General features: G+C 36.0%; 1 protein-coding gene across 1 annotated transcript in view; it reads left to right on the top strand.

The window, feature by feature from the left end:
- AFG1L (AFG1 like ATPase) overlaps positions 1–23,693 on the top strand; it is a 70,935-nt gene that overhangs the window by 29,554 nt on the left and 17,688 nt on the right. Inside the window, exons 7-10 of the mRNA XM_067293897.1 lie at positions 509–567; positions 16,854–16,936; positions 20,421–20,491; positions 20,748–20,848. Coding sequence (XP_067149998.1) covers positions 509–567; positions 16,854–16,936; positions 20,421–20,491; positions 20,748–20,848 — 314 coding nt within the window. The remainder of the gene's footprint in view (positions 1–508; positions 568–16,853; positions 16,937–20,420; positions 20,492–20,747; positions 20,849–23,693) is intronic.

Below are 23,693 nucleotides of genomic sequence, written 5' to 3'. Positions count from 1 at the left end.
CGACAGTGCACTGAGTAGGGATAATACTAAGTTTGTAAATTCAGTTTCTTTTTAGTTCAAATTGTAGGGTTTTTTCCCCCTCTCCCCTCCCCCCCCCCCAACCTCTGCCAGATACTGGGGACTTGGCAGTTGCACAGTTTTGGCCTTATAATTGTATCAATGTATACATAGCATTACAATTTTTTTAATATACTTATTTTAAAACAGATGCTATCCTATGTATTTCTTCTTCTAAAACCAGTTATTTCTCATTAGAGACTTAAGTCTTCTTTTGCTTCCTGCCTTTTTGAGACTTTTTTTGGATGTTCCTTTCTTCCTTAAGAATGCAATGAGTTTCCATACAGCAAAAGAAGAGAAATCAATTTCAGTTCTCCTTTTTCCCTTTTATTCACTACCTCTGTAGCAACATGGCTTTATTTCCCAGGCTAAAAGACAAGCTGGCATTGTTACTAAGGCTAAGTAACAAAACTGTTACAGATTTTTTTTTTCTTTTTTTCCTCTCTTTCAGACCTCTATAAAAATGGGCTTCAGAGAGCTAATTTTGTACCATTCATTGCTGTGCTGAAGGTAAGGAGAGTCACATGCTAAATACTTCTCAGTTTTACCTGCTGTATTAATAAATTAGAGATTTGTACAGGATTATTTTGATATTAGTTTCCAGATAATATATACATGCTTTATCTCCTATTATTTTTGCCCCAAGCAGTTAAGGCAAAAAGGAACTCTTATGCTCTAGAATTAACATATCTTGAAAAGCTGAACATTTAGTATGACAAAAAGTTTCCTTTTTTGACCAAGATAGCAGAATTTGTTTATTTAGATGGGATTTTCTTGCTGCTGTGTATATGCCAAGTGATGTTGTAGTATTCCTGCAATAGTTATTTTATGGTATTTGTGGATGTCTTAGATTTATTATGCTACAAAAACTTGTTTGCACTTTTGTATAAAAGTGTTATTTAAAAAAATATGTATATATGATCACTTCACCTAGGCAGATTTTGGTCACTCAGCTCTGCAGTAAATAAAAGCAAAGTAGCAAAGTATACATAAGTACTGAATTTTACAATAAATTATATTTTTTTCAGACACTTTGAGTGTCTATTTAATATATTACATTAAACAAACGATTTACTCTGGCTTTCCATTTAGTCTTATCATTCCCATCTCTTTAAGGCCTGTGTAGCAAGGGTGGCCAAGTCTGGTGAAAGGGCAAGGAATGTCCGGCAAGTCAGACTAGTCAAGTAGTAAGCCCAGCTGAGAGAGTTGCAGGTGGTCATTGTAAAGGGGAGAGAGAGGTTGAAAAAAACCGTGAACTTCTTGTGGTTTAACCCAGGCAGCTTGCTGTAGCTCCTCCAGAGAAGAACCACTGAGAATTGTGCTTGAGCATGACAAAATGAATAATTTTGAAAATATTTTGCCTGAACTTTATGTTGAAGAATTAAACTGAGTCCTGTAGAGACCTCAGTGTGGGACTGAATCCATCCTGGACTGAAAAGGAATTTAACTGGCTTGTATCCTTTCTTGTTTCCTCCTCTCAGACATGTTGCACACCTTGCCTCTTCCTTCTGCTACGTGTGCTTTTCCATACCCTGACCAGATGGGTACATTACCAATATGCCTCATTTCCTTCTCTTCAGGTCCTGGATGTTCTGCTGGCTGGCATTAGACAATGTCAACCTCTTGTTTCTGAGCCTTCCTGCATAGTTATTCCATATGTGTTAGTAGGTTGCTCAAATGTGAGAGGTCATGTCAAGTGATCTTGCAGCTTTCTGTAGATACTGGCCAGCACTCCATGGGCCGTGGTTTGAGAACCGTTCCTGTGCTAATTGCTGGGTATGTTCTTACTGTCCTTTCTTGAGAAAGGATTCTTTTGGTGAAATTATCTCAAATCTGCCACTCTTTCAAGCCTCAAGTTAGTGTTAAAAGCATAGACATACTAACAAGTTATCATGGTATGAACAAATTATCTTGTCGTCTGCACTGTCACGGCTTCCCATACATGCTCACTGAATGAGATCTGTGTGTAGGGAGCTTAGTGTTCTGCATGGACCCCTCAATTACCTTGTTTCTGGGTCTGTGCATTTTTTCTCATGTATAAGTGACTTTCTGAATGAGTATTTTTGAGGTTGTATATAATGCCTAACAAGTTCTGAAGCAAGCTCCCTGGAGTCTGCGTGTTGTGGTGTGGCAAGCTGGAAACTTTATAATTATTTGCTTCGGATTAAAAATGGAGCAACTTATTTAAATGTGAATAATATGAACGGTGTTTATTTTGCTATTTAAAAGAACATATGCTGAACTCATGCTTTCAATTCTGGGCAAGTCACGGATATTCTTAATTCACAAACTATGATTGTATTGTTAAGTTTTTCAGGGTTAGCCTGCAGCTGGTAGGGTTAGCATACAACTCCTGTGTTCTGGTCTGCCTGGTTTGACATGACATGTAAAATGGAAATAACAGCATTTCCCTACCTCACAGTAATGTTGTCAGCATAAATACGTAACTAACTAAGGTGGACTATATCAATATCCAAGATAAAAGAAAGGGAAGCAGGAAGTTTAGAGGAGGTTTGGATTAGTGAGAAATTTGCAGAATAAATATATTGGTTGGCTGTTTCTGCTAAGGTGGTCAGCAGTGAAGTAGTTAAGTGTCCTGGGCTTTCAGTGGGGCATGTTGGAGTCATAAGACTGCTTAATTGCCTAAGTACCTTTGAAAATCCCATCTGATGTTGACATATGAGCAATTAGCAGGTTTCAAAGTTAATACTCCATTGACAATGAATATGGCAATATTTGTGTCTCAGAATGGCTGTGTATAAAGTCAGGGAGGTTACCACTGAAGGTGGTTCTCATCTGGATGACTTTAGAAAAGTAAAACCCACAAAAAATAAATGAGCAACCAGCTCCCCTTTAGATTCTTGAAAAGGGTTTATTCTGTAATCAGCTGTGTTAAATGCAAGATAGGTTCTGGTCATAGAATGTTTTCAGGAATACTAATAGTCTCATAGGCTTTTACTTTTTGAAATGCAGCATCTTGCTCAGTCACTGTCTATGGCAATTCTTTCTTTTCTTTGCTGTTGGCCAGCCTTCTTTTTCTATATATTTTTCCTTGTTAACTCTTAATTTTCTTCTTTGATAAACATATAGTTCTTTCATTTGACTGGTGAACAGGCTTAATGAAAATCTATCATGGATGCTTCTTTGTAGTTTGCCTTTTTCTTCTATTTGGCTAGCAGAAGAAAAAATGTGAAATGTAGTTTATATCCATGTATACCCATCGGGACTGAGAAAGTAATCTAAATTTTTAGAAAGGTCATTGTGGATAGAATGCTGAGAGAAACCTTAAAGGTGGATTAATTTTTAAAGCTGTGATTAAAGGTGAAATAGTAGGAAAAGAAACCGAATGTAGCGCAACCCAGACTAGAGATACACAAAAATTACCATAATAATGAATGAAAGGAGAAATAAGGTCTTACTCAGCATTCTATTTGCATGGGCCTTTCTAAAATTCTAGATTACTTTCAGTTGTTTTTCCCCTGCATCTTTGTGTTTTAACATTGCTCTAAGTGCATTTACCCTTAACATCACTTTAATAAATATTACCAAAAATAACATTCTTTCCCAAAACATATGTGCATAGTAGATCAGGGGAAGCTTATCAACAAATGCTGCTTTGACTTTAGTTGGAAAACTGAGGGTAATGGCAAGATATTAAAAATAATAACTTCCGAATCTACATTTTGAATTCTACACATCAAAAATAGGCAGTAAAAAAAAAACAACCAGCCTTGAATAAATTTTAAGATAAGATCTCAACAAATGACCTTAACATTCCACAGGCGAGGATAAAACTAAATGGATGTTCTGGCTGTGGTGTCTGAGGAGGGCAGATTTAGTCCTCCCCAAAGCCTTGAACCTGTGTGAACCATATCATTTTATCTCCATATCTTCTCATGGCAATGGTGCTACTGGATGGAGTAGTTTCTGCCTCAGCTGTTCATAATTCCACATATAGCTTTTGGAAACGTAAAGATAAAATCCTCCAGAGTTTTGCCTGAAATATGGTGGAAAAATATTACATTAGGTGCTTGCAAATGTTTGACTTCCTATCTTCAGTACCCTTCACCTCGTTCCAAGATGCGTGTCTGGGTTGGTGTCATTCTAATGTCATTCTAACCTGTTTCTTTGAGGTGATTTTGACCACTCAGACTAGCTTCTGTCTTTAGTTTTCTCTGGATTCAGAGCCTCCTGTGGCTGTTTTGTTCTGGTCTAGGAGGGTTTTTTGTCATTTGTTTGTTTGTTTTAGAAGCTAGCTGCTATTACCCTAAACCTTAAAATAAGGCTTTAGCACTAAGAGTAGTTCAAGTTCAGTGCAGGAACTTTGAATTCCTTTAAAGAGTCTTGGAGACATATGATGAATGGAAAGTATCCACTTTGTCAAGAGACACTTTACTTCAAATAGCATAGATTTCAGGCTGTTTGTATTCATTTCATAAATAGGATGAGTAGTTCCTAGATATGTGATGTTGTGCAAAAATATTTCCCTCTCTTCAGATGGTCAAGAAAATAGTCTGTTTCTCAGATCTAGAATGACCCACATTCATCCTTCATTCTGTTTTTATTTTCTTTGGGTTATATAATTGCCATATCTGTATTTTGAGTTTCTGTGTTGTACAAAGTTAATTAACACTTTTGGTGGAATGAGCAAGAAGGTAAAACACCGGTCTAGAGAAAAGAGAGTTCTCTTTCAAGGTTTGTGTGTGTTGCTTTTCTAGAGGATAGATTACTGGGGACAAATGATTGCCGAATACCTACAGTGGAAGCTGCAATTAAGGTAACTGATGTTACCTTTTTAAAGGCCGCATAAAAGCTCCAGATACAACAGCCTGGCTCTGTAGTTGGACAGGCCAAGTAAGACTTTTTTGGCAAATCTTCCAGTGGTGCATGCAGTCCTCTGTCCAATTCTGAACCCATCCCAGGTGTTCAGATCTTTTAAAAACTTAAGTAGATTGAGACCTAATTTTTCAGTGATTCTTTCATCCTGGAACTTAAAGGATTAGTCTCCATAAATGGGGAAAACTCTCTCATTTGATTGTTCATTGTGGCAGCTACAATTCTCCAGGACAGAATATTCTTTATAAACGGACTTGGTTTTTGCAACAGATAAGACTGCTTCTTCAGTCCACACAATTTCATAAATACAGCTTTTCAGAAATAAGAAGTACTTGGAAGGAAAATCTTTTAATTCTGTAATGGCAATCAGATTCAGTCCCTCCTGACTGAGCTTTCAATATGTTGCAACATCACTTTCTGAGCATTTGAAAGCAAACTTGTATGGAACTCCCAAGTGATTTATATGAACACTGTTCTTGACAAATAAAACGATTTATTGCTCACAGCTAATTTGTTCAAATGCTTAGAGCAGAAATCCCTCAAAAATTGTTACTTATGCAAAACAATATGAAAATATGAAAGCTTTCTACGCATTTTGAAGATAATTTCCAAATGGAGCTGTACATCTTAATGCAAGATCTGAAGTGAGTCCTTCAAAAAGGAGAAAGCATGCTTTAATTTGCTGGTTTGGAAGTAATTTGGCAACATTTTAACTTTTGCAGGCATTTAATGAAGATATTTGCATTAACCGTTACATATTCTGAAATTCTAATTCAGTGACTAGATCAACATTTAATTCTTTGGACCAAGAGGAAGGAAAGCTTCTCAAATAATTTGATGTGTATAAACTATAGCTTATATTACCAGTTCTTGAGCTCCAAAGACTTATTGAAACTGTAGCATGCATTTTTTTTTAAATGACAAGCCAAGTCCAAATGCCAGTTATGTAACTTCAGCATTTTGTCAGGTTTTCTTTGTGCAGTCGACCTGGCACTACACTAAGTTCTAACTGAAAGGCAGGAGGTTTTAGGGTCTTAAATTGCATGAGCATATCTTTAAAAGATACAATTTTAAAATAAAATGATTGGCTTTGGCTACCTGAATATTGCTTTAACTGAAGATAAATTGCGACCAGAAACCTGTTATCATTTAGACATAAATTTACTGTAAGCTTCCTGTAGTGGACTTAATTTTTTTCTTCTGCTATTAGGGACCAAAGCATTACTTATTTTCAAACTGTTTAGTTAAAATGACTCATAGCGGTAAGTGTTGTACACTCCTTTCAAATAGACAGCAATGTGTGTGTACGCTCTTTTCTGTTTACTGTCTTTCTCAGAATAGCTTTAATTAAGATATACTCTTTCTTACAAAACAATAAATGGAGAAAGTTAAAAATATTTTCACTTTCCAATAATTTATTTTGAATATATGAAAAATGCTTGTTTAAAACCTTTAGAACTGTTTAGAACTGTCCCTAAAGGAAATGTGTGGGTGTTAGCTTGTACAAAGACACTTGGTAGATATAAAATTTCTTTGACTTTGTGTTCAGCTTTTGTCCAGCCACCTGTGTTAGAAATGCACGGATTTGTTGATTGGTGGATCTGCCCATTTCTAAAAAAATAAAATAAAAAATAAAAAGTCATCTCATTGATGAAATTGATTTGTCATCTTGTTCCATTCTAATGGTGTGATAGCCCAGCAGCTTTCAGGATCTTGAATAGTTAAAACCTGCTTTTGAGGTCAGTGTCAGCCACTCTGACCCCTGTGAACTGTCACCTGAGTCAGAATTGCTGGGATTAATCCTTTGATATTGTGATGGCTTTGCCTGTCAATTGACTTTTTCATTACTGAAGATGTTGGGCCTTTTGTTTCCCTTCTTAGTATGTAACCAAGCAAACTCTTAAGTAGAAGGCACATTTGTTCTTGTTCTCCTTCTTCTTTTTTCTCTCTTTCTCTCTCTCTCTCTTCAAGCAGTAGAAATACTCATCTTGTTTTGAGAAGTGTACCTAATTAAACATATAAAAATATATCATGGTTGTAATTATTTTTGTGCTTAACGCTGTCATTTATGGGTAGTTTTAATGTGACATAATTTAAAAAGTTTTAGCTAACAAAGGGTGGTTTTTAGAAAGCAAAGTGTCAGATTTGATATATTCAGCCTTTTCTGCATACAGCTTTCTATGTTTGTGTATTTGAACTTTGTGGTCAGAAGCATTTAACTGTTACCATATTTTTATGATGCAGCTACTGCTTTAGTGTGTTCTTTAGATACTAAGCTGTTCAGTTTGTTTAGCTTCCACTTCTCTCTCTCTCTGACACACACACACATACATGTATGTGTAAACACATACACTGACGCCCTCCTGGACAGTTTGTTTAGATGCAGGTCAAAACTTTATCTAAGGATGAAATAGTTGCTCTTGGAGCTCAGTGTTGGGCTCCCTGTCTTCTCCTTTCCCTTTTTTTAATTGTTATGATTTTCTGAATTCTTGCTGGGTTAGTGCACCCCCTGATTAAAATGAGTAAATCAAAGCATGTCATAGATATGTAATAGTTGATTCTTGCTGTATCAGGGTAAATTAGTCTAATTACACGTGGCAGTTTTATTTGCTTGTGATGTAATGTGAAATGAGGTCCTGCCTCTCCCCCCAAAAGCCTGAGCCAATTAATAAGGCTTTTAAGCTCTTTGTCACAGGCCACCATGGAGGTCTGTAGAGAAGAACTTTAATCCAATAAACATTTCATTTAGATCATGAAAAGAAAGCATGAGGAGAAGCTCCTACAAGAGAGGGTGTTAGCAGGAGCTCTAGCTATCAAGAGATGTGAGGAATTTGCCAAATTAACCAAGAGGCCTTCATATTTAACACATAAATGTGTCAAAATTAAGAATAGAATTATTTAATTTGAGTTGAACCTTATATTGTTAAAATTCTAAGAAGCCACAACTGTTTTCTTCAAAGACTTCGCTGTTGAGCTGGATGGACAGGGCAAGGGGAGGTTGTGAGAAACCCAGATAGCAAATAACACTGGCTGAAGCTGATGGAAAGAAGAAAAAAAAAAAAAGAATAGATAATTAGGTGTAATTAGTGTGTATGAATTGTTGTCTCCCTGCCCTTGGCTTGAATAAATTTCGGGGGAAAAAAAAACCCTAGTGGTGAAAATGCTTTGATGTAAGAAGAGTCATTGTGGCTTGGCAGCATAAAGGCAGTGTTTTATACTTCTTACATAATGGTTGTGATACAGAAAGGGTGAATGGGCTCCGCACCCCCCAGTCTGCTTTGCAGCAAGGACTTTTGGATTCCCTTGAAACAAAATGCATCAAAAGTTTTCAGTTGTTGGTAATGAGGTAGTGGACCTCATCAGAGCTAAGCGTAAGCCATCTTTAGCCTTTGTTTAGACCTTAATCGTTTTTTTTTTTTTTCTGGGAAATCCAGTTTCGTAAATCAATACTACTTTTTTTTTTTTTTTCCTGCCTGCCAACAGCTCTGGCAGGAGCAAAGGCTAATACTAGGAAAAGAAATACAAATCAAATGTTAACAAGAAAAACAACAGCGAAAAAGAAGTCTGCCGAACTAACTTCATTGAGGGTATAATTCCTCTGAAATACATGCGTTAGGGGTGAATTTGACCTGTAGTTTATGAAACACTGTGTTATAATTCAGTGTGAACTCTTGGCATCTCTTTTTACAGGACAGTACAGCTTGTTTATTAGAAGATTGAAAATTACAGCCGTTATTGGTTCTTAACAAAATTGTGGATTTTACACAGTGATTTTTTTTTTAATTTACTTTGCAAGGAAGTTGGTTTGTTTGTTTGTTTAAGTGATGTGCAATGGAGAGAGCTGTTCAATGTAATTCTTACTGTGTAAAGATTTACTCTCTGCCATTATTCTGTTCCCTGACTGGAGAAAGGAGAAACTACTTGTCTCGGAGGAACCATATCTGCACCTCCTGAAGTCTTTCATTTTTGTTTGAATATCTGAAACATTAGTCACATAACAGAAAATTTCTAGATTCTTTGACTTTATTCATAAATGATTGTTTTACAAGTTAGTTGTCCAGTTTTATTCTTCTTGGGGGATAGCTGAGTTACAGATAGATTTAAAATAAGTTATTGAAAAGTTGTATCATATGTTTCTTGTGGTAGCAGGGATAATGGGGTTTCTTAACTGTTCAGTCTTTGAGGGCTATAATGTAAATTTGTGCAACTTCTAGTATACTTTACCTCTAAATATTTTCTATGCTGAATTTTTAAGTTTAAGATTGCAGGTGTTCTTGTCGCAAGTGTAAGACAAAGATTCATATTAAAAATTGTTTGTCAGTATTTCACTTTCCAGATTTTTGTGCACTTCCTAAGTTGATTTAAAAGTAATTCACAAATAAAATGTGCTTGTCATCCAAAATTAACACAAGCATTATTAGGCTTATTGATACTTTACAGTATCTTAGGTGATATTTTGAAAGTTCTCCTCAAAGTTTTTCTGATTCTTTTTTTACAACATTTAGATAGGAACAAGCACAATATGTCTAAGGCTATTGTAGCAATTTGCAATATTTCAGTATTTCAGGAACTGAAAAATAGGGGGGGAAAGACTGTAAAGAAAATAATGCTGTTTAACTCTTTGAAGCAATGTACTATTTTATAGAGCAAATAGCCTTTTGTACTTGAAGTTGATTTGATCTGTGAACGGCAACACCTGAATATCATGGAAGACTAAATAATTATGCCTGATTGTGTGTGGGGTTTTTTTTTCCAGGTATAGGTCACAAGAAATTCAGTTAGGGTAGAGTATGTACAAAGCTAAGAAATATGCAGATTTTCTGTTGTAAGATTGTGTAAAAATTATTTACAGTTAATACTTGCATAAAGGTTAGAAAGGTTGATGAAGTGATATTTAGTTTTGCTTTACTATTCACTGTGTGTCAGAATGTAATTATGACTGATTCATGAAACTGTCTTAGCAATGAACCATCTTTATTAAAATGCTGATCAAGATAAGAGCTGACAGTAATAAAGAATAGAACATTTTAGTCTTGTTGCTTTTGAATGATTGCTAATTACCCTAGAGGTCATGTATAGTGCTTATGAGGATTCATTGACATTTTCTTTTAAGTCTACTGTTTCAACAACATCTGAACAGGAAGACAAAAATTGTATGCGTACCCAACAATGCTTGGACCAAGTTTTACATACCACAAAATACCTGCTGATTCCTCTTCCCTTTTTCCCCCACCTCAGTACGCCTGGATTCTTATGATTCCTATGTAGCAGAAAGTTAGGAGTGTTACAGCGCAATTTATTTTTTAACAAGGGCAGTTTTAAGCATGGATAAAATAAGCAACCCTTTGAAGGTCCTGCCTCTGTACCAGGCTGGCTTCTAAGTGATGGTCTGGTTGATTTTATTTTAGAGCTCGAACTAGGGAGAGGAGAGCACAGCCCGCGTTTCTTAGGCTCCTCTCGGCAGCTGGTGGACAGCACCCAGGCTGCCTCTGGCCTCTAGGGCAGCCCGTGAACCACAGGCAGACCAGTTTTGGACTCTGAAACACACTGGTGATTGTCACACGCTGACAACTTTGAGGCCAGGCCAATATGAAAGCCTGTGGTGGGTTTTGTAGGTCAGAAAATAAGTTCTTTGTTGCACACAGCATTTTTGCTTGAGAGGTTTCTTGTTTTTACCAGTTATGTATAATTTGAGAAGACATCCATAGTGACTATATCCTTTGGGTGGAGAAACCTTTTTTTTTTTTTGAGATTGCTTAAATAACAATTTTAAAAACAAAGAAATACAATTCTAGCTGCTAATCTGACACTAGGTGGGGACGATTAATGAAAAATGAAAATGAATAGGCTTAGTGAGCTTTGTTTCACTGAGGAACTCTTCCTCTCTTGCAGGCTGAAGGCTCTCATAATGTGCCTACATGTTATGCGATGCAAGAGAGATCAGCTAATACAAAGAGTTAGACACTGAGGATGGACTTAAAAAGGGGAAATGATATCTAAGTGGGAATTATGACTCTGCTCAGAAAGAGCGGTTAGAAGTTGCACTTCTTGCTTAGCCGTGACATGGCTATTAATAGTAGGTGTTCCAGTGTGTTGTTAGGAAAGGCTAAGAGTAATAATTCTGTAGCTTTGCATGCCTGGGGGTAGGACTATACTCTTCTTTGCTTGTATGGAAAGTATATTTGATACCACAGATTCAGTGCCACCGCCTCATTTGCAGGTGTCTGGTTTGACAGGAATCTGAAAGGCTGGGGAAACTCAGCAAGTGAGAGAATTAAGGTAATGGTCATCCCAAGGTGAATCACTCTTAACCTTTATCTCAGCCCCCCCTCCACACACACACACATACACACACCCCCTCTCTCTGGGGTCCTCAGATTGTTTGCTTGATCCAGTGGGCCAACAGGAGGATTTGTGTTTTAACCTGTGTAGGGCACAGCTATTCCACATTAAAATTCAGAACAGAGAACAACAATTGGGTTGACTTACAGTGGTCTGAAATAATATTAAGAGGTATCTACTCATCTGCACTAGCAGGAGTCATGAGCTGATTACATTTTTTGAATTCAGAGAGACACATTGCATTTTGTACAGTGCCTAACATAGACCATAAGGCTATCTATTGACATTTCAAATTCTTATGTGACTTGTGGAAAATACGATGAGAACTTCCAGGTTATCCAGTTAACTGACTGCTTTTTGAACTTTTCTGAAATCTTTGCTTCTCCACTTAGCAATCTATCATGCTATGTCTTTTAATCACTGGAGCCTTTTAAACATTTTAATACCTATCATTCATGAATGCAGAACCAAAGGAATACTGGAGGTGCTTACAGGAAGAAAAATGTATTTATACAAATCTATATTTAATAACTTAAGACAGTGGTTTTACTCAAAGTCTAATTTTCTGTTCTGTCTGAAGATTGATACCATTTGAGATGTTCTGTCTCAATTGAGCCTTGAAGTTTTGCCTTTTTTCCTTCTGGAATAAAAAGTTTTTCTGGCGCTGCAGTGAAAATGAGTGCATGATCATGTCATATTTTTAACTTGCTAATTGTGTTTTCCAATTTGTAATTGTATTTGTTCTTTGTATACATAAGTACATAAATTACTTCAAAATAAATTGTATGACTAATTAATTTTATGTATTTGAATTGAATAGGGTAAGAAGTCAGACTTCAAATATCTCAATAGAATAGAAAATGGAAACTGTAGATACTTCCACAGAACAGATTAGACTAGCTGTAGCTTTGATCTTAAGTATTTATTTCAAACAAAAAGTAGAAGTTTAGCATAAGTAGATGAAATCTGAGTGTTTAAATCTCCGTCTAAAAAAATATAAGCCAATAGTTACAATTGTGGCTTTGACAATTAAGTGCTAACAATCTGAGGGCTCCAGTTAAAGTTCTCTGGCTGCTGATTAGGATTCCATGGCAGTGATTAGTGAGTGTGAGGATGCAATCACATCTGTAGGGTTTAATCAGCCCAATGATGGAGAAGTTAGTCCAAAGATGGAGAGAGAAACTAAAACTTCTATATGTAATTCCTGTTAGGGTTTTTTACGTGCTACAAAAAGATGAAAGGTAAAAAAAGTAGAGAAGCCTGCCATTTTTTAGAATTTGTAGGGTTTGTAGATGGTAGTATTGTTTTTCTTGTTCATAGTGAAGGAGTATGATATCAGTGATGTCTGTAAACAGGAGAGAAGATGCACTGTGGTACTCAGATATGCACCCTCTGTGATGCTCAGTATTTCATTCTTATGGTTGTAAGCAGTACTTGGTTTCTCCACACTGTACAACCATATGTGTTTTTCATTTCTATAAATCTAATAATTTAAGTCTTTAGCTTGGCAGTATGCATTTTTTTAGTGTGCTTTTTCTTCTAAAATACGTTCTGATTATATGCTATCTTAGTACTTAAAGCATTTCTCTTGACAAATTTATTTGCTAATATGACTCTCTATGCTCCTGTGACGCAGATAAGTAAATGTTTACAAGTATAGAAGCAAAAGACCTCAGTGGCCAGCCTTGTCTACATTAGTAAATCCTCAAAAGAGAAACTTTTGGATCTCTACTCTGTGCACAGCTTCTCTGTCACCTTTTCAAATCTTGCTTTGAGTAAAGGTAATCCTGTTCTGAATCCCCCTGTAGAACAGTCTCCACCATATATTATTCACATGGATGAGAAATGCTGTTGTTATTGCCCAGTGGGGCAAGCAGTCCTCCCACTACTGTCTTTTAGTTGTCATATCCTTTCTGTGCTCTAATGGGTGAGAGCTGAGTTTATGTAAATAGTGCCAGTGCTTGCTTTCGTGCTATTTTGTTGCATCCGTTTCTTCCACGTTATCATTTTATGATTGGTTTCTTTATTCATGCTTTTTGTTTGGTTTTGTTGTGCTATTTTCTAGTAGCACCTATAGATCTGTGCTGTACTGTCATAAATTCACATAAGGAGAAGGTTGTTCCTATCCTACAAAGCTTATGATCTAACAATAGCAATCGTGTTTTAAAGGAACGTTTCCTGGGAGCATGTTGCTACACAGATTGTAATGTTTTATTTTAATGGCCGTCTGACAGAATTAGCGTGAGTGAGCTTGGAAGCGTCTCAGTAAAAATAATTAATGATGGACACTGGTAGATATTTATTCACATGACCCTTTAAAAGGTTAGGAAATCTTGTGGTTATTTTATGTTTATTTAGAACATAGGTTGATGAGCAGCAGTTGGAGTACCTTGCAAGCAGACCATCAGTCTGGAGAGGAGAAAAGACAAAAAAAGAAAAAAAAAAAAAAGTTTGAGGTCCAAGTCTGGTTTTGGAGACAGTAATAAATGAAAATTATGCTAGAGATGTGAAGTAAAACATAAAACAGAACTTGATTGAGAATTCTGGTTTGGAAAATAGAAGACAGAGCTGTAGATGAAGAATAGGACAGAATCAAGCCCCCCCCCCCCCCCCAAATAAAAACAAAACCAAAAAACCCAGTGGCAGTTCATTTTGGCCGCTACAGGAAAATGAATTAGGAGCATCCAAAGAATAGAATAGTAAAATACCAAATATCTTCCAAAGAGGCTAGTATCTCTCTTTTCCAGCAAACTGGCCCCTACAGTTATGCTTATTATCATGTGATACAGAACACTTCTGTGTATCAGAATTCTTTTTCCAGTTTCTTCGTGTTGCTTGCTAAGGAAAAAAAAAAAACAACTGTAATAACTATATTTTATATTATTTCTGAGCTGGATGCTGCTATTGCCTTTCTGGGTGAAAGGCATCATAGCCCAGATGTGTGTGTCTAATGGATTTTTCAAAATAAACTATGTAACATCATAGCATGTTAGAATCAATAGTAGTATGTTATTGTAAACATATGAGACAACAATTGCAGGGAAAATTAATATCTCTCATTAAGTTAACTGCTTGTAGTTTGAAAAAGACCTCAAAACTTAGGTAAGCTTTTGAGCACACAAGCCCTTCTTAACTAATATCACTAATGCTAGCAATTTTTGCTAAATAGTGATAATGCTAATTATTTCAAAGAAAGAGAAAAGCAAAGGAAGGCTGAAGAAATGCACCTACTTCATGACTATGTTTGATAGCGTTCACAGCTACAGATCTTATCTCCAGAACTCATTCACTGTAAAATTATCATGGAGTCATTCGTATAAGACTGTCATGGCATTTAAGCCATGGTAAGTTTGCTAGCAGAAATCAAGTGGACTATAATATTGTAGCACTGAGTGTTGATATATACTTCAGCAAACCTCAGTGACCTGCATATTTCATCCTGTTAGCAGTGTGAATTTAAGTGTTCAGCATGTCTGCTTTACTCTGTAGTCATTAGGTGAGCCACAAGCACCACTATTAATAGCAGCGCAATAAATTTACACCAACTACAGTGTTTCAGGTGCACCCTTTTGTCTTTTAGCTATACAATAACCTTGCCACACACTCAAAAGTATATGTAGTTCTGTATTTACTCTTCAGTGTATATATAGCGCAACACCCTGAAAAAGTGGTGGAGTTTGAAGACCCTTCTTGAAGGCCAGAGAGATGGGGCTGAATAAAGTTAATCTAAACAACCTCACAGTCCTGATAGCTGAAGTCAGTAATTTTCTCCTACCAACATGAAGAAAATAACACCTGAGCTCATCTACTTCTTCAGAAGAATAAAGCACTAGAGGGAAAGATGCTCAGCATCAAGGCCTGGCAAGGAAAAGCAAAATACACCAGCTTTGCTGTGAAATTTCAAGAATCCACCTTCTAGCCTTGACTACCAGACTGATGCCAAAGAAAAGCATAAACTTCTTTCCTCCCTCCCTTGTGCATGTTAAATGCCTCGGGAACTTTTTTTTTCTGCTGCTGTGTTACTCTTTGTCTGCTTTCACCAGCAGAAAGGGAATGGATTATAATAATACTGTAGCACCAATCCTACTGGGTTTACAGTAGCCTTAGCCCAATGTAATGATTTGATTAGTATGATTTTTTCACTTACTAGAATTAAAAATACTTGGATTTTCCTGGGATTTTGTGCTTTCAGGATGATTTTTTTTTTCATCTTATTTCTTTAGCTGTGTATCTCTGCAGGAAATTTGGAGGGATAAAATATGTACAGAATCTTCACTAATACACAAGGGCAAAAAATTAATGCAGTGAGTCTTTAGTCACTCCTGCACCTATTTATAATCAATAAGTCCTACAGAGGTAATGCATTTGTTAAAGGGCCATAGTTCCTTAAATTGCTGATGGTAGTTCTCCTAAAACATAAGTGGTGCCCCCCCCGCCATTGCAGTATAGTCATTGTCAATGAGATTTGACATTTCCAATTTTGATATCTGAACAGCCTCAAGGAAACTTTGAAAGATTTCCGGCATACAAAATATGAAATCTTAATGAGAGTTTTAGAGATAAACTAATCATTCATAGTGCAGTGAAGATGCAGACTAATTTAGTGTAGTTTGGATTGCTAGAATCCACATGCTACTGAAGTAGTTTAAATGGTGTTGAGTTACTTGCAGAAAAGAGGTTTCATTGCTTTAATTAAATTGTTGATAGAGAGATATCTTTAAAATATCAAAGCTTTTTCTCCCTTTCTTTTACAGCTTCTTTTGCTTGTAGTTATATAGCACCTAGAAGCTGTATATATTGGCAGTAGTAACGAGATAAGCAGAGATATATTCCCTTTGCCAGAGGGCAAAATCTTGATCCCGCTGAGGTTAATGGGAATTTTTCCACCAACATCAGATCTTGAAACAAAAAATGCACCCTTTAGTTGTTTTGAGTTTTTTAGCGAGAGCAATTATTGTGACAGTAAACTTGAAGACTAATCAGCAGTATTTATATCACACGCAGAAATTTGAAGGTTTTTTAGAGAGAGAGAAACAAAAGCTTCTTTTCTGAGTAAAGTCAGACTTTAGTCCATTTTGTAGCAAGACTTAGGTTGGTTTATATATTTAATGTTTGACTCAAAAATTTTAATCGTCTTAGTAGCATGAAAAGATAAAATTATTTTTAGCTGATAAAGTAAAAATAATTTGAGTCGTCTCCGTTGCTAGAATTTGATTGTGGCCTTTTAAATATTTATCACTCCTAATTTTCTAATTCTAAATTTGTATGCCTTAATGTCAAAATATTTATTTCTGTCCCCCTGCCCCCTGTAAAGCACTTCCCAGAGAGCACTATTAATGACCACCCTGCTTTCATTCCCCTTGCTTCCAATGTATATTAATTTTCTGATTGTTGGACTTTTGAAGGTGGTCACTTTTTTTTCTTTTGAATATGCGAATGTCTTCTAGCTTATTTCTTTGCTTAAATAATTACAAGAGAGACTTCAATTCCGTGGTCTTATTTCAGCTTTATAGATGGTATTCATGCTGACGATTTATCACAGCAGTGTGTCTTCTCTCTAATACAGGCAATAAATATAGCAGTGACTTGAGGAAAGCTCTTCTGTTTTGTCTCTGTAGAAATACTGCAGCACAGTCCTGCTTGATTCTGGAATAGACTACAGGAAACGAGTGCTTCCTGCTGCTGGAAAACTTTACTACCTGTAAGTTGATCTACAATGAGGTATTTGCCCTCTTTTTCCTCCTTATTAGCCATTAATTTCCTAGTCAATAGGAAATGGAAAATGTATAATACAATTAGCAGGGTGTGACTTTTCCTTTCTTTGCCTTCTGGTCCATTTTGTTCAGCAAACCGCCTTCCATTATGCCTTGATATTAACTTCATTAAACTACATTTTCAGTATCCACGCTAGCATCATTTATAATGTGTGACTGAATAAAAACTAATTAGATTTTTTGGGGAGGTGTGGTGTTTGGAGAACTGAAGTGACAGATGGTTAGAAAGTAATGAATATCCTCTTGTAAGGATTGCACAATTCTCTTATAATAGAAGAACATCCTTATTGTATTTAAGCAATTAAGTATTTATAGAAATCCAATGACAAGGATTCAGTTAATGTTGGGTGTTTCCAGTGCAGTGGATTAAAAAAAAACAACTTATTTTGACAGATTGTTTCTGTTTATCATGACAAATTTACTTTATTTCTGTAGTCTATGTTTGCAAATAAAACTTATATTTAAAGAATACATTCACAGTTGTACTTTCAGTTATATATCTGCGTAATGAAAACATCTTCTTTTTTATTTAAAATAACCTCAATGATAGCTTAAAATGAGATTTATAACCACAGTATATTTCAACACAATGTATAGTATTGTTTTAAAAATAAAGCATGTTTCCATTAATAAAGGCACAGTATTTTCACTGATGTGATGGATGTTTGAAGTGAAATATCCCTGTATCACTTTATGAAGTTGTAGTTGTTTGTATGGAAGAAGGAAGTACTGCTTAGTAAAATTGCAAGAGTGAATTGTTTCTGAAATATGCATTTTATAAAATAATGGAAATTAAATGCCAGGTTTCTTCCCCGTTTTCTTTGAAATGCATGTGTTGAAATGTTATTCTTTACTGCGACTGTTAAGGTCTAACATTTACCACTGTTATTTGCACATGCTTAGGCACCAACTCAACTCTTTCCATTCTGGAAGGTAATGACAACCTTCTACATATGGAAAATGTATGTCAAATATATATAGGTTTGTATCCACAAACAAGGTGTGATCCTATAAACTCAGTATGCTTAGCATCTGTGAAAAGTAACTCTTGTTTCTTATGGTTGCCTGGTTCCAGTTTCTGTGATAGTTTTCTGATGTTTTCTTAGAAATACTGTTTGAGTAGCCACTGGTATCTCAAAGCTGCTCTTTCTGGCACTTGTTCTGATGCCTACATAGCTGCCCTTAAGGCTCTGCTTACTGTGCCCCTTGCGCTCTGTGACCTTCTGTTTGCTACGTAAACATAACTCTTTCTCACTGCCCGTACTCTGAGGAAATGAAAGACTGTATTTGTGGTTGCCAGCAGGCAACAGGCTCAAGGTGGCACCTACAGCCTCAGCTCCCAGAGAAGAAGGAATGTGGGAATAAGCCTCAGGAGTAGTGTCCTGCTAGAATATTTCATGGTATTCTGCTGCAAAACTTCTGACCAGGTGAACAGCAGAGATTGGTACCAAGTCTGTCCCCTGTTCTGTCATTGGAAGGATGTTGGTTATCTCTAGAGCTCTTCAGGCAATGCAATAGGAAGCAGCGAAAAAAGGAGAAAAATCCTTTAGCTGCCCATGGAAATAAGATACTTGTTTCATCTTCCTTTCTATCTATCTATCTTTGACATAATCGCATTTGTTCTTCTATTCAAACTTGTTCATTGGGACTTTCAATCCTGCAGAACCCAGCTTAGTGTTCTGTTTTTTAATAATATACTGTAAAATATTTTCCTACAGATTTTTGAAATTTATTTCACAGTCTTGTCCCAAAAAGAAAATGTTCTTGTCCTGCATGCTTGCATTCTGCTATTAATGGATGTAGTATCATAATTTTTTTAAAAAATCCTCTTGTTGCTTCATAATCTGTGTAGTCTTTTCTTCATTTAAAATATGCAACTGCAGGTTGGTTAAAGCTGTTTTATACTCATCTGAAAGCAATCAGTGTAACATAATTACAAGATTCCTGATCAAAGGAACTTCCTTGATCTCTGTCTCAGGTGTCTGTTTTCAAAACAAATTTTCTTGGCAACGTATTTGAGCATTCCTTCTTGTAGCCTTTACATCAAACTTTTTGATACACATGTGCATACACATGTGTGCGCACTGATATAGATATGCTCTTTCCCCCCTTTATGACTTGTTTCTGGTTTTGTCTATTCCTAGTCATTTGTCATTTTGTCACAGGAAAGCACTGCTGAAATATCAGTGTTAAGAGAAAAGATTTTTAAAAAATTAAAAATTGTAATTTACATAAATTTAAAAGTTATTGTAACTTCCTATTTAGAAAAGTTTTTTTTAAGGGTTTGAAATGGCACTTGCTGAACTGTTTCCTCCCCGCCCTCCTCCGAATTCTGTGTTATGCATACCAGCTTTGCTGCAGCTAGTCTTGAGCTCAGGAGTGGTTTTAATTCAGTTCTGTTGCTAATGTCTTTAAGGTGTTTAGGGCCTAATGAACAGGAAAGTAACTGTATAACATGCTGATCATCACTCCTTATTTAGAGGAGGTCTAGAACTGTGTTAAGCAATGCAACCTGAGTGCATGCATGGTCTAAAACAGTTGACTTTTGTATAATCTAGTTTGTTTTAAACTTCAGTGTAGTTTTATATATATGAATTCTAGTCTATGGTGTACTGTAGCTTTAGCTTACTATTCTCAGTTTTCAAACTCAGCTAGACATATTATTTATCCTCTTTTTTTAAGAAATGTTGGCCATAAACTCTACGATGATCAAAAATATTCTGTGATCGACTGATTTTTAATCCTTGTAGATTCTTATGGAAGAAGAGTATAAACTTTGCTTAGGTTCTGAGCACAGATATTTTATATGGGGCTTCACTGGCTGTGATTGATCTTTTCCCAAATCATATTTGGAAAAAAAAAAAAGATAAAAATTCTAATGCAGAGATCATTCCGGTATTTTGAATTTAATAGTTTAATTTTGCAAATTGTTTGATCAGTAGAGTCAGTTGACTTGATTTTTTTCAGAAAGCTGCTCCAATATTTAATTTCACAAAGTCCTCTCTCAGAAATTTGAAAGGATACTTCTTCAGATGCTTGACTGCCTTGCCTTGTCTATTTGCTCTTATTTTGCATGCAAGATAGAGCCGGAAGCCTTTTTTCTCATTGTGTACACATATAGTGTTAATGGATCTGCTCTGCCTGTATTGCCTCATTACTGGAAACAGCTCAAAACACAGAAGTCTTTCAGTGTATGCAAATAAGGCAGAATCATCTACCTGAGAGTTAATATTCTCTACTTTTAAGTGTATTCTAAATCTAATGTTTGTATTTAGAGCATAACATCCTGTTCTCTCTCTCTTTTTTTTTTTTTTTATTTTAATGGGCAAAAAGCTAAGCAGGCTCAGGCAGCTGTTTGATGTTGGCTTCAAGTGTTATTAATTTCATATTCTATTATTCTTTTCACTGTAGCACAAGTGAAGCTGATGTGGAGGCTGTCATGGATAAGTTGTTTGATGAGCTGGCTCAGAAACAAAATGATTGTACGTAAGTTAATTTCTCTTGAAAGAGAATACATTTAGAACACAATGCCCAATCTCCACTGACCAATTAATAAGTTCCATTGCTGTATATGGGTTGATGCCACACTCAAGTGGCAGTCATTGTATCAGCATTTTGTCTAATTTATGTGTTGAATCATGTGCTATTATTCATCAAGCTATGCATTTCCTATCTGTAAGAGATGAATTTTATAGTAATTATCCAGAGAAGATTGAGTCTTTGTTCATGTTCCCATAGTAACTAGACCAAGGATTCTAAAAGTGCAAGGCAGAGAGCTGAGGCTGAATAAAGCATGTGGAACCATTGCAGACTTCACATTTGAAGAGCTTTGTGACAGAGTGAGTACCCAGTGAAATCTAGATCAGTTAACGCTCAGACTTTTCACAGTTTTTCAAAAAAAAAAAAAAAAAAAAAAAAAACTTGCTATTTTCTTAAGTCATACTAAATTAAAAAGGGCTTTTTAAACTTGAAAAAAGATTTTGAATGTAAAAGAAAAAAAAAAGGACAAACTCCTGAAAATAAGTCATTTGCTTTTAAATGATATAGTAAATTCACTCTTAATTATATCACAGATTGCCTCTAAAAATCCCAATACAGTTGTGTCTGGTGTGACATTATTGTTGGAATATGAGTAGTCACAATGTACCAATTTGTAAATAATATTCAAATACTATTTACAAAACTTGCGATTGAAGTTGGTACTCAAGCAAAGGAGTAGTGATCCTGACACCACTAGGGTAATGCTGTGCTGTTGCTCCAGTCTGTCGTTGCATGCCTTAGTTGTCCCTAGCTGTGTGTGTGCTGCTCAGTCCCAGGCCTTTCCAAAAATATTGCCAAATACTGCTAAATACTGCTAAATTCTCTGCTAGATTGTGTTGTGATCATGTTTGGGATATGATTCTTGAAATGCTGTGTTTATATATGACCTCAAGTCGGTTTGAATAAAGGCCCCCAGAAGCTGAGATGTACTGCAACAACTTCTCTACTGACACCTGAAGTTACTGTTAAATGATGACAACTCTAAAATGGGCTGATAGCATCTTTTGTTCAGGACGTTACACACTCCTTTAATTATAAGATCATGTTTTCACTTGCTTGTAGCTACCAAGGTGCTAATTATTTCAACAGGAATTTCACTGGTTATGTTTCAGATTGTAGGTTTGGGGTTTTGTTGGTCTTTAGTTTCAGACAAATCCAGTTTGCCTTTTGTGAGAATGGAAATGTGTCATGCATAAAACAACGTACTGTTCACTAAAGTTTTTTAGACTTTTTCTTAACTGTGTTATAGTATCTCCTAATGTATCAGGAAAAGGTAGTGTGACAATGCTGTCAGTACACACTTGTAAAATTCTTTAGCCTAATATATGCCTCTTAGCTTGCATGGGATGATAAATTGCTTCTAATGAGATGTGCCCTGGAAGGTTCTGATCCTGTGGGAACCGTGGGATTCAGAATGTCTTGGTGTAAAGGAGTTAAGATGCTTGGTTGCTATCAAAACAAGCAAAGAGTCCTTATGAAACAACATTTAGAAAAAAATTCATATAAGTAGTCTTGTTATGTTGGTCACTCAGGACTTTGGAAGTTATGCGATCTTAATTTGGAGGGTAATCACATGCTTAAAATTAAAACAACATAGCAGACAAAGGTTTTGCTTTAACAACTTCCTCAGTCATTGTGACTGTACCTTATTCTCTTTACATATGCCTTCATTCGTTTCTCCCTTCAAATAATTTGTTATATATAATTGTTTTGCCCTGATTTTTCTCTTGGGATCACTGATGTACCTCCACAGATATTACATTAATGTATTGGTAAGATGGTATGACTGTGCTCACTTTATAGATAGAGAAGTAAATCATGAACTTCAAAACTGTATGTTAAATTTGGGTGACTGGCTTGAGGTGCCTCTAACCTCATTTTTTCCATGAATGTAATGTCTTTTAGCATTGTATAGATATAATAAAAGATTGCCATTGACTTGTGCTACTTTTAAGAGTTTAGCCCTTCAGTGAATCAAGCCCCTCAAATTAGGAATCTGGAAAATTGCAAAATTGGATGATATTCTGTGAGAAATTTTGGTTTAACTGCCATTTCTTCCATTTTGCTCCATTCCCCTCCCTGTTTACTTTAAACCATTTGCTAAAGGCAGAAGAAAAATCCAGGATGGATTCAGTTGTCAAACTATGAGACTGTGTTCCTTCTACCTGAAATCTTCCAACGCTTTGTTGGAAAAATTTATAAAATAGTATCTTTTTTGACAGACTGGTAAGTAGTTTCCATTGATGCCACAGAAGAAAGAGAAAAATAGGTAGGACCCAGAAGAGTGCACACATGGTTTGTAGCCAAAACCAAGTGAAACCAAACCAAGAACAAAACAAAACCCCAAATCAGAAGGCATTCAACATGTCTAGAAATATCGAGTCATTTAAATATACTCAAGTAATCTGGATAATAAAGGATACCCTTTGTGGAGGGGTAAAGCAGAAACCTGCAGGAGACATAACTGTAAGGTATTTGTTAGTGATTATAGTTTGGATAGTAGAAAATTGACAGGCAACATGAGTGCAACTATTTAAAAAATTGGGCGGAGAGAAGGGGGCAGGCAGAATTTGAGGTTTGAGGAAGGTGTAATGAACAGGAAAAAGTCCGCCCGAGAAAATATTGGAGGGGAATTGTTGACTTTGTGACTAGAGTGAATCTGCAGATTTGTATGAAATTTGGAACAAAGTCCTATGGGAAAGCGGATCATATGAATGGACGCTGGTGGGTGGATGAATCTTACTAGCTGGAGCCTGTAGCAGCCAGGTGGGTGCCCTAGGTAGATGCATGCAGTTTGAAGTTGGTGTATTAGGAACATCTTAAACACACATGACAAGAGAATTGAAAACAAGATTTGCAGTTGATTTTATGTCAGTGATAAGACCTGGTGACAAGCAAGATAAATGGAAAATTCTCTTTAATAGGTAAAAATATAATTGACATCATTGAAACCTCTAGGGACAATTCACAAAATAGGAATGTGAAATGGATGCTTACAGCCTGTTTAAGGACAGAGTAGCTAAAACAGGTGGAGGGTAGGATGCAATGTTAAAAATGCTGGTACCTGCCTTAAAGTTAACTAATGCAAGGATCTTCAATATGTGTTAATCAGTGTGCTAACAAACCCAAGAGTGTAGAACTGAC

Source organism: Apteryx mantelli, chromosome 3 (assembly GCF_036417845.1).
Source record: "Apteryx mantelli isolate bAptMan1 chromosome 3, bAptMan1.hap1, whole genome shotgun sequence".
Lineage (NCBI taxonomy): Eukaryota > Metazoa > Chordata > Aves > Apterygiformes > Apterygidae > Apteryx > Apteryx mantelli.
The sequence above is the reverse complement of the archived record's forward strand: the minus strand, read 5'-3'. Positions and strand labels throughout refer to the sequence as shown.